At 37.2% G+C, this 16,820-nt stretch overlaps 1 protein-coding gene across 1 annotated transcript in view; it reads left to right on the forward strand.

Moving 5' to 3' along the window:
• LOC125226781 (stathmin-4) overlaps positions 1-16,820 on the forward strand; it is a 64,284-nt gene continuing 47,464 nt past the window's right edge. Inside the window, exon 1 of the mRNA XM_048130868.1 lies at positions 1-213. Coding sequence (XP_047986825.1) covers positions 195-213 — 19 coding nt within the window. The 5' untranslated portion in view covers positions 1-194. The remainder of the gene's footprint in view (positions 214-16,820) is intronic.

Raw genomic sequence — 16,820 nt, forward strand, 5'->3', positions numbered from 1 at the left:
GTGGTGCCAATAATTTTACTTCACATCCTGCCATTCTTCAGTTTCAAATACGATTTCTGTTTAACGGCGCGACAGAAGGTGAAGAGTTACCTAAGTTAATAAATAAACATTTAAATAGCATCTGCCGTGTGTTCCAAGTAGACGCGACTTCGTGCTTGATAAAATATTTGTTTTGTCCTGTGCCAGACAAAGCCATGGAAGTGGAGAACAAATGTAAGTATATTTTGCATTTGATTTTGTCCTCATATTATTGTGATACATTAATTTGATAGGTATTTTGTGTTCTCGAGTCATGGATATAACTATACTGGTCACTCGCAGCAGTTAAGACTGGATAATTTTATTAATGCAGCAGTTGAAAGTGTTCTAGCATTTTAAACTTTCTTTGTTCTATTTTATTTTTCTACTACGTTTGTACCTACACATTCATTACTTTAAATTTATTTTGTTATTTTAAAAACCCTTATAATGTTGTTTTTTACCTGGATTTCAAATTTAGAAATATTTTTACATGGGTATGTCTTTTTCATTATCCAGCAGATAAATTCTTAAAATGTTTTTGTTTAAAAATAGCTTTTTCTACAAAGTGCTTAATTTAATCGAATAAGAACTTAAGACCATATTTATCATTTTATTTTTCTACCTACAAGTACTAAAATAAAAACTTATTAATTTCAAAAATTACTTGCTTAAAATGTTTAAATGAAATTAAAATTTATTATTTAGGGGGAAATTTGTAAGTAAATTTATTAAGCTTATGTTGCTATGATCAGTAATAGCACAAACAAGCTTCTTCGTTTCTGCCAAGGATCCACACTGCCAAGGAATAAAATTCCTTGCCGGTGTCTATATTTCCTAGCTCTCATATATCCCAGCAACCTACAAATCAAAGCTGAACAGGCACCTTTTTTTGCCAATCACTGGTTTTAACAGTATAATACCATAATTTGCTATAGTTGTACATTGTTACCATATTTGCTATTTATTATGGATATAACTAAAATGCACTACAACATCTCTCCATCTGTTAAAATCTGAGGGGATGGTTCAAACTTTCAATCCCAAGACGATTTCCTAATTAGAACCAAAAGGGGTATTATGTAGAACATATGTTTGGCAGAAGCAATTACTAACCAAGTGCAGCATATGCTTAGTAATTGCTTTTTTTTACTTTTCATCTAACTGCATCTTAATCTGAGATAGTGCATGAAGAGGATAGGTGTGTAGAACTTCATGCTCTTGTATGGAGAATTTTTTTTTAAATTTAGTATTAGACAAAACTCAAACTTGCCAGATTATTCATTGGACAGTAAACCAATGGCTATAATATAATAATATTTTAATGCCTTTTATACTTGAATTGGAGGAAAATTTCATTTCAATATTGAAGACAATGAATGAATGTGAGTAAATAGAAATGAGTTTTCATTTAGGTACCAATTGTTTTGTACCCCCAGTATGGAAACCAATGCACTAGACGAAAGTATGTTCCTACAGTTGACAGGGCTCCGACACACCTAACAAAATTTACCACTTTTGGGGTCCAACTCTTGGCCATCTTAAAAATGGGGAAAAATATTATTGAAAGTACTCAGTTTTCTTTGCCATCAAAGCCATCAATGTTATGGGTAATTGGTGAATGCTAGACTTATGCATCATTAATCATTCGATTGGGTGAGATATGTGATTAAGGTACAGCGGGGCAAATCTCGACGGGGGCAATTGTAACTAATCCATTTTTGCCATTATTACACTATGATGTTGAGTTCTACATGTATCCACTGAACACGACTACCATATATAACCGGTGGACACTCTATTTAATAATGCAACCATTGTAAAACATGGAAAAAATGGACCAGTTATATTTGACCCTAAGTCGAGATTTGCCCCGCTGTACCTTACGCAAATAAACAAATGTTAGGACGATTTATTGAGTTCTAAAAACCGGAAGACCAATATAGGTATCACATTCGTGAAAAAACTTCCCAACAAAGTCACGGTCGTTTTGCCTTAAAATTAAACATAGTTGACAAATTTATCATGAGCGACCGTTAAACAAGTTGGAACCAGTCGAGAAAGTTCTCTTTTTGTTCCAAGTTTAAATTGAGCCGTTGGAAGCAAGGCCGATGCAACCGTCGCGTTGACTCATCCGCACTTTACGATGTTTTCTATACTATACCTACCGTACTGCCGACTCATCCAAGAGACATAACATGTAGTACCGTCGTAGGATTTTCATCTTCAACCGGCTTCATAAAGGAAGAATCGTTGTACGATACCGTAGTCAACTGAAATTGTAAATTGTAACAGTATTATATTCTTTGATAGTATTGTAACCCCCATACTCATCCAAGACTTAATAGGGAACCCTCCAAATACCTAAGGCAGCGTTCCCACTTAAGCGTCGCGTGTCTCGGGGCGCGCAACGGACGTCTCCGCCACGCCGCCTGAATGTAATGGACGTGAAGGACGGAAATGTGAAGGACGTACATAAGACGCGCCTCCAGGCGGCGTGGCGCGCGCCACGCCACCGCCACGCCGCCTGGGGCGCGTCTTACGTCCTTCCTATACAAAATGTACTGAGGAGACGTTTTTTGAATTACATTCAGGCGGCGTGGCGGAGACGTCCGTTGCGCGCCCCGAGACATGCGTCTTATGAGTGTGGATGGTCCCTAATAGTCTTGAAGGAAGAGTATGAAGAAATAGCAAAAGCAATATTCGGAAGCTAAATAGGAAACAATTCGCTCGCGTCGCGTATATTAACATGATCTCAAAAAACATATTCATACATACATACATACATATAATCACGCCTGCATCCCATAAAGGGGTAGGCAGAGCACATAAACTACTAAGTTTCAGTGCTACGCTTGGCAAAAAGGGGTAGAAAGGACATAATATTTAGTATAAGCCTCCATTTTAGCTAGAAGTTGTATATTTATTAGATAGATTATTTAATCAATAGGTAAACCTCATTCCAAGAGTAGGTATTCCGTATTCTTACAAACATTGCGTGTTCCTCTTCCTGCGCCCTGTTGCGTCACAGCTTCACTAGCCATCAAGTCCTTCATCGATTTCTGTCAAGGTTGTCTGGCTCGGGACCCCATTCCGTAAAGCCCTACGCGCCCTCAGACCTAGCTTGTTCTCGTCGCTTACAGAGTGAATCAACGCTGTTGAACCATTGTACGTGTGATCTCCATGTATAGTAGGTACAGTCAACCAATTAGAATCCTAGGCCACTCTAGAACCCTGTCGTATTGACACTGTGCTTTATTTGCTATAGAAGTCTGACTTTTACTGTGAAAGGGTTCTACAGTGGCCTAGGATTCAGACTGGTTGACTGTACGTAATAAAAAAAAATGTATGTATACCTACACGAGAAGTGGATTCTTCTCTATCGAGAGATATTTAATTATCTTATGAGCTTTTATTTGTGTATTGCTTTGCAAATAATTGTCTATTTGCACATTCACACATGTCACAATTTCATTTTCATTGAACCCCTAAACTGCCAAGAGTGGCACTGAAGCTTGAGTAGTTTCATGTGCATATTAATAAACACGAACCCGAATACAGAACCTCCTCCTTCTGAAAGAAGTCTGTTAAAAACCACAATTATGCACTGGCTCCTAGAAGGTTAGAATCCCTTTAAAAGCAACAAAGAATTTGTCAAAGATTTGGATGATTTGTCTTCTATTTCTACCTAATGCCTGTCTGAGGTTACGTGTTCGGTAAGCTAAGTGAATAATATGCGTTGTTTTCTCGTCTTTAAGCCCTTGTAACATACGTAGCTATTTTTACTGAGTGGCTTGAACTTGCTTATTGTCACCAGATGTCCCTACGAAGTCGATTTCTTTTATTTGTTTGCTTACCCTGATTATGAACGCCATTATGTTGAAACGTTGAAAGTGTTGAAACGCATTACCGTTTTACCTTTTCGTTTATTTTGTACGATAGGGTTTTTATACATTTACAAGAGCAGAATTCTGAGAAAAGACTTGTTGTTTTCTTACTACCTAAGTGCAGATCCACTAATACATTTTAGTTGATCTGCACCTGAATTTGAGTGCAAATTTAATCAAAACTTTCGTGAAATACGCCAATTCCATTCCACTATTTCCTGGTGTAGTGTAGGTATAATTTGTCCCAAAGGAGTAATAAATATATTTTTATGTGACGTAGTTTCAGACTAATCGCAATAAGTCCTAGTTTTCCCTCTGAATTGGAAGGTTAGAAGACTTAGATGACAGTTTTTCGTGATTAAAGTGAATGCCTGTTCCTTCCAATTCTTGGATTAGTTTGCCAAATCGTGCTAGGTTTGGACTCTGGAGTATAATCCTTTCTGTGTTTCATCTTATTTATTACCTATACAATTCGCTGTTCGTCTCTCTTTCTTACATATGGTTGTGAGAAAGAGAGGAGAATTACGAACCTTTAGGGTCCATAAATGCGTTCCTCATGGTTACCGGTTTGCGGTTCGTGAATATCGTGATCATGTTGTTTGAGTATATGGATAGGTCTTTTTATGGTCAGAAAGCAGCCGTGAAGGCCAACAGGAAGATGTCTACGATAAGTACTAAGTTTTAATAATTTATTATACTCAGTGTACAATTGTACCTACAAATGTACATACAGTAGTACAATAAATGTTAAAACCGGCCAAGAGCGTGTCGGGCCACGCTCAGTGTAGGGTTCCGTAGTTTTCCGTATTTTTCTCAAAAACTACTAAACCTATCAAGTTCAAAACAATTTTCCTAGAAAGTCTTTATAAAGTTCTACTTTTGTGATTTTTTTCATATTTTTTAAACATATGGTTCAAAAGTTAGAGGGGGGACGCACTTTTTTTCCTTTAGGAGCGATTATTTACGAAAATATTAATATTATCAAAAAACGGTCTTAGTAAACCCTTATTCATTTTTTAATACCTATCCAACAATATATCACACGTTGAGGTTGGAATGAAAAAAAAAATCAGCCCCCACTTTACATGTAGGGGGGGTACCCTAATAAAACGTTTTTTTCCATTTTTTATTTTTGCACTTTGTTGGCGTGATTAATATACATATTGTTACCAAATTTCAGCTTTCTAGTGCTAACGGTTACTGAGATTATCCGCGGACGGACGGACGGACGGACGGACAGACAGACATGGCGAAACTATAAGGGTTCCTAGTTGACTACGGAACCCTAAAAATTAGTAATAGTCACATGAAGCATATAAAAATGCAGTATTTTTATACATTTTGACGTCATTTTCCTTCTTCGTCTGGCTTTAAAATGTGTGATTAATACATGCAGCTCATTTCACTCTGTCGAAATTATTCTAAAGCTTTCTTATATCCGCTTGGTTCTTCTGCTTGCAAAGTTGCAACTTATTTGCAACGGGGGGTACCTACACAAGACACAAGAATATAATCGGTACCAAAATGTTATGTAGGTTTCTGAGTTAATGTATAGCCGTATTCATGTTTCTTTCTACGTCTGATAGTTTGTTTCTATAGAAACGCCCTCAATTATTCATATATATCCAACTGTTCTGGCCAAGTGGACCGTAAAAACAGAATATTTACATACGGTTCATTAACTTATTCACAAAACAGACATTTGGTACACGAACTGCGGAAACATGTCAACAACCTTTGTACAACTAAACAAAATGGCCAATTAGAAGATTTTATCACATCTTTGACAAAGATTTATTCTCCGAGGAGACAAAGTTTATAAGAAGTGCGGGTCGTCTCATAAAAACCTTCACAATACATGTGTTTATGTTCTCCATTTATTAATATTTATTCGCGTCTATGTGTAGGTACCTTTATCTTTTTATCAGAAAACTCCTTAAAACCGCCATCACCAAACCCGCAATATTGTCCCGTTTAAATTTAACGTTTCTTATTAAATTGACACTAAGAGGTTGAATCCTCTGAGGGGCGCCTTGATTAAAAACAAGCGATGCTATTCAGATCGCTTGCCAAGTAGCATCGGCAAACCAGTGGAACCGGCAGCAATTCGAACTTACCAAGTTTGGCTGCGCCTTTACAAACTTAATATTTTAATCATGATAAATGTGTCTAAAAAAGATGGCGTTTATGATGATACTATCACACTGCTGTGCAGATACATCTGGCAAGCCGTATTTCATTGTGTTACCTATCTCCTTCCTATATTTTAAAGACAACAACATTTGCCATTGATCCAAACAGTCTTAAAAGAAATATGACTACACATCCTGTTAATTTTCCCATTTCGCCTTTTGGTCCTGGCAAAAGCTATGTAAGTTATCTTAGTCCGACTGTAACTCTGCAGGCGCTTGGGTGAACAAACGGTAGGTTGGGAGGTAAATTCCAGTACAATCCAACGGTAATGCAATTTCTCGAACCCGCCTAATGGCCCGTTCCAGAACTTTATACATTCATTACTCGAAAAAAGGGGATCGGAGGCGTATGGACTTATGTAGATAGCTCTTGGAGCCTTGTGTTTAGCGTACATCAAGGTTCAGTTCTGGCACCACTGTTATTATGGCCATGATCAAACATATTATATCGACTTACGTAGGTGCTCCTCTCTCACCACAAAGACTTTATGGCAAAGAAACTGACAGACCCGTAGCGTTGCCCACTTGTACTATGTTCTAAGACAAACAATACATATTATTTAAGTAAGTATTCATTCTGTATTACTCTGTCCATACTGTCGACTTCAGCTGTTCAGTGACATTTTAATTGCTACGTTAATTTGTGTTTAAAGTCACAATATTCAACACACAAGAACAACAGCCCCTAAGGTTTTGACGTTTAAAATTGACGGTCGGTTGAGTTTTTTGGCGATTGCACACCTGCCGTATAGTGGCAAGATTGTAATTCCTATTTGAGCCATATTCGGGCGCAGAGGCACCGAACTATTATGATTGGAAGGTCAAAATCGGGGCGGAAGGATGATCATGATCATGAACAATTTATTGAAAACGCTGATCGTTTTACCCTTTTACTATGGTATGTTATGGTTGTAACAATGACTGAAAATGCTTTCAACAAGAGGCTCTTTACTTTCAGCTCTTGTATTAGTGTTCTCTCTATCTCTCTATCACTCATCCATATGGGTGCGATAGAGGCATTGGTGTTTTGTTCTCTATAAGCAATTGCCAGATTGCCACCTTTGTTGAGCACCTCCTGTTGTTTATTCATAAGTTTATTATATGTATTTTAATGGAATGGAATGGAACTGATATAAAAGCGAAGATTTAAAGACCGGTAGAAATATAAATGGATGTTCTAAGGTCAAACGTTTTTGTATCCTAATTCCAACACGAAATCGCTTCAGAACAATGAATTCACAGTCACACACTCGATGAATATTTGAATAACGGACTAGATTAAGTATGTAATTCAGTGTTTCTGCCAATGAACTATAGTATAATACAGCTTATACAGGGTTATACAGATAGAAAGAAATAATATTGTCAACTCATAAAACTACATCCATCGATCCGTCCAACTCAGTCCAAAATTAAATAGTTGGAATATCTTGGAATGACGTAGTTCGGAGACAAAAATACTTTTATAGACGAAAGATAAAAACCAGGCAAATCAAAAATAGTAGGGATTTCGACTTAATTACGCTTAGAACTCGTGGACTAACTTTATACCTGTGCTATTGGAGTATACTTGTGTAGTTTAATGGCATTTAGATGGTAGGTTCAATGCTTTATAAATCCGATAGCTATCTGAATCTTATGACTAAGAGCTAGCTCCGGAAATGTTAATTTTGATAGCGATACCTACGAATAATCTTTGAGCCGAACAGAGATATCCCAGACAGACTCCAGAGCTTTAAAAAGCTAATCCTACAAGGTGCCTGTATTCTCTGACCCTCATCGATCTACACTCCACAGTAGATATCCACTTGGATAGAGTTATGAGGATGGTGTAGCAACTGAACTGTGAATATTGGTTCTATCACTACGTATTCGAATAAAGGAATAAAAAGAAAATACTGTCATTACGCTCAGTGCACCCCGCACATTAAAGGAGACAGGCGCCTGAAAGCATCTTCGGTTTCGTGGAGGAGCAGGGTCACCTCGATTTTCGTAGTTTTACGGGAAATGCTAAACATAATATGGGTACTATTTTCCGGGTGAGCTCTTCGTGTAGCAAACTTCAGTGGACCGATGGACGCCGCCAGCTAAAGCAATTTCACTCGGATCTGTAGGATCTAGTCTAGAATTCGCAATTTCCATCTAGTCTGGTATGAGCTTGTTTATAGTTCTGTTTGTTCGATTCAGTGTATCGATCGGTTCAGTCAATTACCTATACACCTTCACGGGAAATTTCATGTTTCATTTTCGTCCAAAGATACGCTATTTTGCTTTTCAAATATTACTTATCTAGCTCAGGACAAATGTTTTGTATCTTAATTTTAGACATCATAACGGTAACTTAAACGTCAGCTTTCAAAAATCAACGATCGATCAACATTAATTATAATATCATTCAAGACATTACTTCTATTCAAAAGAAATTGAGCGCAATCACTCCTACATTACTTTTTATATACCTACTCCGCTAAATACATAGGAAGCTTTTTTAGTTTCTAAAGTTATATAGTTTCGTATCTCTAAGAGCTATATTCGTGTTTAAGTAAGTTAGAGTGCATGAGTCAGGCATGGCAACGAGTTTGCAATGAAAGCTGGTTTGATCCCAGAAAAGGAGACATGTGGGCGAGCGGTCTTGCTGCGCCCACGGACTCATTATTACAAAAAAATGAGATTGGCCTGTATTGTATTCTGCAAATAACTGCGTGTATTCAGGCAATAGGCAACAAATTGTGAGATAGAAAAGATAGACTTCTTCCGAATGTGGACGTGTTGTGTTGTCATAAGGGCGACCAGTTTTCTATAAAAAATCAGTCCTGAAACGGTAACCCCGATTTTCGCCATACACATTCGGTCCTGGGAGTATTCCCCAGGGGAGTATTGCCACTAGTGCCACCAATGAGGGGTAACTTGACAACGTTCAGTGACAACTAACAGGCATCAAGTTGTAGCACCGAAGAACATGGCAGAGCCTTTTTGCTGAAATCGTATAGCTTTAAGTCATCTATTTTTGATTCTCGTGTCGTGCGCTTGCGATTTTTGTGCGCGCAATAAATGTTTTCTTTGACATCTTTTAAGTACCTAGTAAATAGAACTGGATAACCTTTGCATTATGTTATGCTTCAGATTTGGGTCTGATCTCTCCAGCGGACAAATGAGACAATAGTCTAAATTTTAAAGTGTGGTGGTTTTGATGTGGTTTTGGTCACATCAAAACCACCAATTTATTACTGCAAATATCCTTCTTGTAAGTTTCCGTCACTTACATGTCGTATTCGTGTTTGTAGGGCAGCTTGCGTTTGCGCACAACAAGTCTGCATTTTGTTTGGTTCAATGAACTTGGACTTGCGGTTAAGGACGCGTAAACAAAACAAAGAGGTTTATTTACGTTATTATCGCACATGTTCATTAGTTTATAGTTTAGTTTAGTTTATTTATCTCGTTTATACAAATTTCACACAATTAAAATTTACATTTCAGCTTATATTACTATTCGTATAACGATCGTTACAAAAGAAATAATAAAATTAAAATTACAAATAAAAATGGAAAAAAGCAGTGTGAACAAAAAAATATTAAAATGTCATATTGGTAAAAAATTAAATAAATACAGGTTTAGTACTACATAGTACAAATCAAAAATAACCAATGTCAATAATACAATATAGAATAATGAATAATGAGAAATAATAAAAAATAAATTACGGAAATGTAAGAGTAAAGTTGTAGTACTATAATTAGTACATATCAATGTCAATATTAAAATTATAATAGAAAATAATTAATGTCTAAGAAAAATCGTCCATAATTTATTTTATTATTTGCATGTATTCTTTTACTGAGTATAGTTCCTTTTCCAACAGAAGGTTCTTCAGTCTTCGTCCGAACCTTTCCTCATTTTTTTCATTTTTTATGTCAGCGGGTAGGTGCTCATAATAGGTGGGCCCTATGACTCGTGCGTTTTTTGCTTGTAGTGCTGTGCGACGCGGCACTGTACGAAGTTTTCCCGTGCTTCGAAGGCACTTTCCCTTCACTTCCACTCGCCTAAACTGTCCCAGGTTTCTTCGCGTATACATTATTACCTCATAAAGATACTGAGAGTAGTGTGTCATTATTTGGTGTTCTGAAAACAAGGTTCTGCAGGACTGCCTCTGATTGAGGCCAAGCATAGCTCTCAGCGCCCGTTTTTGCATGCGTAACACTCTCTCAGCATCAGTCGAGTTTCCCCACAGAATCACACCATAAGCCATAAGCGAGTGGAAATGTGAGAAGTACACCTGCCTTAAGGCATCACGGGAAATCAACGGCTTGAGCTTACGTAGTGCAAACACTGCACTACCAAGCCTGCCACACAGCGAGTCCACGTGGTGTTTCCAATTTAAGTTAGGGTCAAGTGTAAAACCTAAAAACCTACACTTATCGTTCATTGGTATTGGACACTGAATACTCGCGCCCGTGACGCACCTACCACTGAACAGCATTACGTTGGATTTGCTAAGGTTGAGTATCAAACCGTTTGCCGAAAACCACGTCTGCAGCTGGCCGCATACTATGTTGACTTTCCGGTTTAGTTCCTCATATGTATGTGCCTTTACTACTACTGTCGTGTCATCAGCAAACAGAATGATTTCCCCTTCTGTTATGCTGGATGGTAAGTCGTTTATAAACGCAAGAAAAAGGGTATTTCCTAATGCTGATCCCTGTGGGATTCCAACCTTCACGTTGCCTTTCCTCGATCGCATCCTTTGTCCACCGCTCATTACTTCTACCGTCTGGGTTCTGTTTCCTAAAAAGGTTTTTAGCAAATCATGTCCTCTTCCTTGCAGGCCATAACATGCGAGCTTTTTCATTAGGACATCATGGTTGATGACGTCAAAAGCTTTAGACAGGTCGCAAAATATGCCGGCTACTTTGTACTTGTCGTCGATTGCTGATGATATTTTGTCGACCATGGTATAGGCTGCTGTGGTTGTGGACATGCGTTTACGGTATGCAAACTGTCTGTCAGTCAGTAAGTCAGTTTCAAGGTGGTCAATCAAACACTGTGATACGATTGACTCGATAATTTTTGAGATACTGGGTACTATCGATATAGGTCTGTAGTTATCCACTGATGTTTTTTCTCCCTTGTTTTTATATACTGGGCACACTCTTGTGCAAATTAACTTTAAATCTGGTTTTCTTAAACCAGTAACCAGTTACAAATTATAATCTTTGAGAGTTCCTATAAAGATTTCGTACTGTCCCGTTTCTTCAATCAGATGTCATCTCTCTCACAGCAAGCCACTAAATCGATTGTATTAGGGCTAATCCCTATTCGAAATGGAACCGTAACAGTGTACTAACATAACCATAATGAGTTATCTCTGAAACAATGGCGGGTCACGCCGGTTAAGATAATACTACGTACACGGTAGAATTCTTACCTACAATGGATTAAGGAAGTATGTAGAACAAATTTCATGATAATGACAGTATTGACAGTCAGGTAGGTATACTGTGGAACTAAGAGTTCACCTTCTGCCCAATATCTGTGTCTGGTTCTCTGGTTATAGATACTCCTTGACTGAATCTGGGATTTTTGATACTCAGATGGCTATCTAGCCATCTGTCACCTGGCGATAAACTGAAAACTGACACGCCTGCTGTTCATACGTATGTAGTCAAGAAATAGGACCAACGTCTTACATAAGATTTAATTTCATCTGGCCCTGTCAAAATTCTTGCTTTATGTATGTATCCGTAAATAAGGGTTACTTGTTCCATCTTAATACTGTTTTTCTACTCGTCGACTTTAATCTGTCAATTAGGACACCAAAGACTAAACTATAAGTGCTGTCTTTTCAGTGTTAGATAGTCTTTGACACTGTCAACTATAATATTTCATTACAGTTCACTTTTAGTTAACGTAATAATTTCAAAAATAGAACTTCATACAAGTTCTTTACTAATTTGCGATACCTGGCAAATTGTTCTGCATCTGAAACACGTTTTTTTTTATCTGTCGCGTTATCGACCAATCAGAGACGGTTATTACAAACAATTGGTTGCCTAGTAATTCGATGTTGACACAACGGTGAACGACGCCATTAACATTCATTTTAACTTGAATGATGATATTTTTCGTCCATTGATGATGAAGATGATGACTCATAGAAAAAGTATTGTATGCAATCCATACTAATATTATAAATGGGAAAGTGTGTGTGTGTGTGTTTGTTTGTCCGTCTTTCACGGCAAAACGGAGCGACAAATTGACGTGATTTTTTAAGTGGAGATAGTTGAAGGGATGGAGAGTAACATAGGCTACTTTTTGTCTCTTTCTAACGCGAGCGTAGCCGCGGGAAAAAGCTAGTAGTGATATAATTAAGCTTTTCACTCTCGTACCGTACTATTAGGCCACTCAGCAAGTTTCGTGGCCTGAACATGGTACTCGACTGAAAAGCTTTGTATTATATCACGATTGTATAAAATACTATTTAATAAATAAAATCCAAGACGCAGGGTTGTGTGGAGGAAAAGACTGGAGGCCTTTGCCCAGTAGTGGGACACTAAAGCAGGTTTATTTTTTAAAATCCAGTCTTGTAAAAGATTGCTTTCCCTAATGTCTTGATAAATAATGAATTCCTTTCTCTTTGTGACACCCACACTTCAGATCCGCGATGGGGTCATACAAGACAAATTGAACGGGGAATTGTACGCATCGTTTCACCATTGTTTGGGAGATTGGACAAAACAATGTTCTCAAATTAGGTTAAGAGTAATTTACTTGAGGACTTTCAAGTATATTGTATAACTAGCTTTTACCCGCGGCTTCGCCCGCGTAATAAAAGTATTCATTAAGATTTTCATTTGGATCCGTAGGGACCGTAGGTTTCTCTGTAGGTATATTTATCTGCGATTATTTCGATTGCACATAATACTTTTGCTTGCAATGATTGTAGAAATATTACACATCGACCACAGCGTAGGTAATTCTATATACGCTGGGGAAACCTTTATAAACATCACACATAGCCCGTATTTCGACACTATGATCGGTGGGTAAAAAGTACTTTTTTCTATTATCCCTTACAATTTTTTACATTTTGCTTATACTTATCGCAAACGTAATCTTCAAGCAAGCAAACAACGATCGTCTTAGAGCACATTGATTGTAAGAGACCGCCGACCGATTATCCGTATCCCTCTAACGATACCCATATTATCCGTATCCGTATCGCTATCGCTAACGCTATCGCTATCGCTTTCGCTATCGCTATCCCTATCGCTATCCCTATCGCTATCCCTATCGCTATCCCTATCGCTTTCCCTATCGCTATCCCTATCCCTATCCCTTATCAAGATGTTTAATGATATAACACTTTAAGTTCTCGCGCTTTGTACACATATTTAAAGTCACATACAGGTCGAACGCGATTAATTAACATTATTTTTACCTTTTTTTCCAACGTTTCGGCCAGGTTGCACTGGCCGTGGTCGCGGAAGACTGACGTCCCAGCAAAATGTCACCGGAGATGTAAACAACACAAAACTACCCGATATTAATTTATATAAATGTTCGGGGTAGACAAATAAATATAATCTACCCGCTTTTAGTTAATGTTTATTTCCCACCATGTTTATTTTAAAGGTAAAAATAATGTTAATTAATCGCGTTCGACCTGTATGTGACTTTAAATATATGTTTAATGATTTCTTATCAAGTGCTAAAATATAAAGTTTCATGGTTTTATCATTTAAAATTAAGAAATCCCATACAAACTTTCAACCTCTTTTTCAACCCCTTCATACCTTTTTTTCGTAATAAAAAGTAGCCTATGTTCTGTCTCAGGGTCTAAAGATTGTCTGTTCCAAATTTCATCAAAATCGGTTGCGTGGTTTAAGCGGGAAAGCGTAACAGACAGACAGAGTTACTTTCGCATTTATAATATTAGTATGGATTTGTTCAGTAAATTCACTGGGAATATGTACGAGTATGTATATAGAATCAAAACTGAGTAGCTTCTCGTTTGTTTACATGCTCTTATATGTATAAATTGTAATTTTAGAATAAGAAGGTAATATAGCATTAGTATACTAGAGTTTAGTAGTTATTAGTAACTAATAACAGCTGTTTCAGTTATAAGGAAAATTTGAAGGACATAAGTGTATCTTGCATACCTATATGGGAAATAAATAAATAAATATTAATTTTCTGTTTTCAACATCTAGACTTTTTTCTAGATTTTGATTATCATGGATTTCCGCAAAGCAACGCCTGATTCCTCCGATTTATCCTAGTTTTTTCGGGAAGAAACGTAATGTTCTAGAAAACTGTGTAGTCCTTGAAAAAACGCGACCTTATCTATGTCTTGTTAAATGGTAGTTAGTAATCAGTCATCACAGAAGGTACTCATGACAGTCATGACCTTTTATGACTCTCATTTGTGTATCAATTTTAGTATAGGTCGTGTTTCGTTCAACTCCATAACGACCATAACTCGTAATTTCTGCTGGTTTCACCCAGATAGAGTCACGGGCAAAAATTATAGGCCTGAAAATTTATAATTAAATTAAAAGAGTATTCAATAAAGTAATTGACCTAATTGATTCTGGAATGTAGTTTAGGCAATTAAAAAGTGTATGACTTCAGTGGGTGTTAATTTGGAACGGTTTTTAATCGTAACATCATCAACTAAATTAAAACTTTTAGATTGAGTGGCGGATAAAAGATTTAAGTCTGAAGGGACTTGAATTGCTTGAACTTGATTTTAAAACTCAGTACGATAATTATACTATTGAAATATGTTCATTGCGAAAATTTAGCAATAGCAATTACAAATCCGGACCAACTCAAAATAAACGCAAGGCTATATTTTAGAAGCAATTATAAGACTGAACAAATGCTCCCACAGAAAAGCAATAAAGTAATTTCTCAAATCTCTCACCTAACTCTCGTGTAACATTATACGGGGGTAGTCCATTAATTCGTACTTTATGGCTAGCAGAGGTATAAATCAGACGAATTTGCGCTTTTACTAGGTTTTTATCGTCCTTGTGACTCGTATAATCTTCGAATTACATTCTATAGCCATTTTAATTATGATGTGACTCACATCATATGAGCTTTCAGTTTCTATGTGATCTTGGTAAATTGTCCTAAATTGTCGATAAACCTGTACGGTACGGGCCCAGATATATACCTAAAATATTTCTCGTTACTTTACGTTACGTAAATATTTACTAAGGGTTACGACTGTTACGAGTTTTCTACTTCTTTATTTCGAGAGTTTCGGCTGAAAGCATTTCTAATTTCGTTTTCTCGCCATTTTTGGCTACAGTAAACTTGCGAAACGCTTGTTCGTTAACATTACAGAAACTGTTTCTTTTCATTCTTACAGAAGGTTTTCACTTACAGTCTGACCAAAAAAGAGTAGAAATTAAAAAGAGGCAACATCGTAGTGTCATCCCTTTCAAATCAATACGTGTGAGAAAACGAGACGACACTACGATGTTGTCACTTTTTAATTTCTACTTTTTTTGGTCAGACTGTACGCTCGAGCAATTTTGTGTCCAGATAAGATTTCTGTGAAATAGAAAATGAAATTGCCACACCGTTATGGGTCGAAATTTTTACACATCTCTAGAAAAAAGCGTCCAATCCGATCATACTGCTGAAATGTGCCCAAAACGGCAGGACTACGACTCACGAGCAAGACGTGAACGACTTCTGAGAGTTCTGAGTCCTATGTTATAACCAATGACTGGGACTGGGAATGTAATTTAATACTTGTTGGGTAAAACTTATGAGAGATTAGTGTCTGCTAAATTCTCGTGTCATTTCCTCGTCTATAATGTGTAAGAATGATCAGTGATCACTATTAATAACAGATGTGTCAAATATCGGTCCTATAAAACTCACGCTATAAAGCCAAAACCTACAAATACTTTAATGGGGTGAATTGAATATCCATGGCGTGTGTTTCTGTTATTGTATTTCGTTCTCGAGCAACTCCTTTGATTATGCGAGTCTACAACTTATGAATACGAAATGCATTAATCTTTGCTCCCCTTGCCGTAATTGAGATGCTCATGTTTGGGTATGCATTGCGTTGTTGAATTTTTGAAGACCTATTTTCAGTTACCGATTGGTTGCAGTTACATTATGGATGGGTTGAATTTTCACTTCGTTGTTGCCTGTTACCACGCACGTAGTGATGGTTGGTCTACGAATATACTGGTTGTACCGACTTAGTATAGGTATCAGCAGCGGCTGGTCCAGACAAGTCGATTCCCACCGACTTGCCTAAAATTGATTACTAGTGAAGTACCTAATGTTAAGGTAGGTTTCTTTATGCTCAGCGTTGCCTAGCAGAAATTTTCACCAGCCGCCACTGATAGGTATATACATATAGGGATGACAGAAGTCAATGAGAATCCACGAAAAATAAAATCCCGAGCCAATTTAGATAACGTTTCCTTCATAGAGAGTTCTTAATCAACCGGAAATTAAGTTTTCCTTTTGGGAAAACACATCCTTTGTTCAATAGCCTGCCAATCAACTGACTACGCCAATTCTAAGGGCTCTGAGGAGTCTGAGGATAGGTTTTGGATTCTAAGATAAGATAAAGTGAATCATGTTAACAATGTGTGATGTAAACATTAAATAAATGTCATATACAAAGAAAAAGTGACCAAAGCCTCCAGTGCTCCGAGTTGGAATCGAACCAGCGTACTCCGCTTA

Source organism: Leguminivora glycinivorella, chromosome 6, assembly GCF_023078275.1.
Source record: "Leguminivora glycinivorella isolate SPB_JAAS2020 chromosome 6, LegGlyc_1.1, whole genome shotgun sequence".
NCBI classification, from domain to species: Eukaryota; Metazoa; Arthropoda; class Insecta; order Lepidoptera; family Tortricidae; genus Leguminivora; species Leguminivora glycinivorella.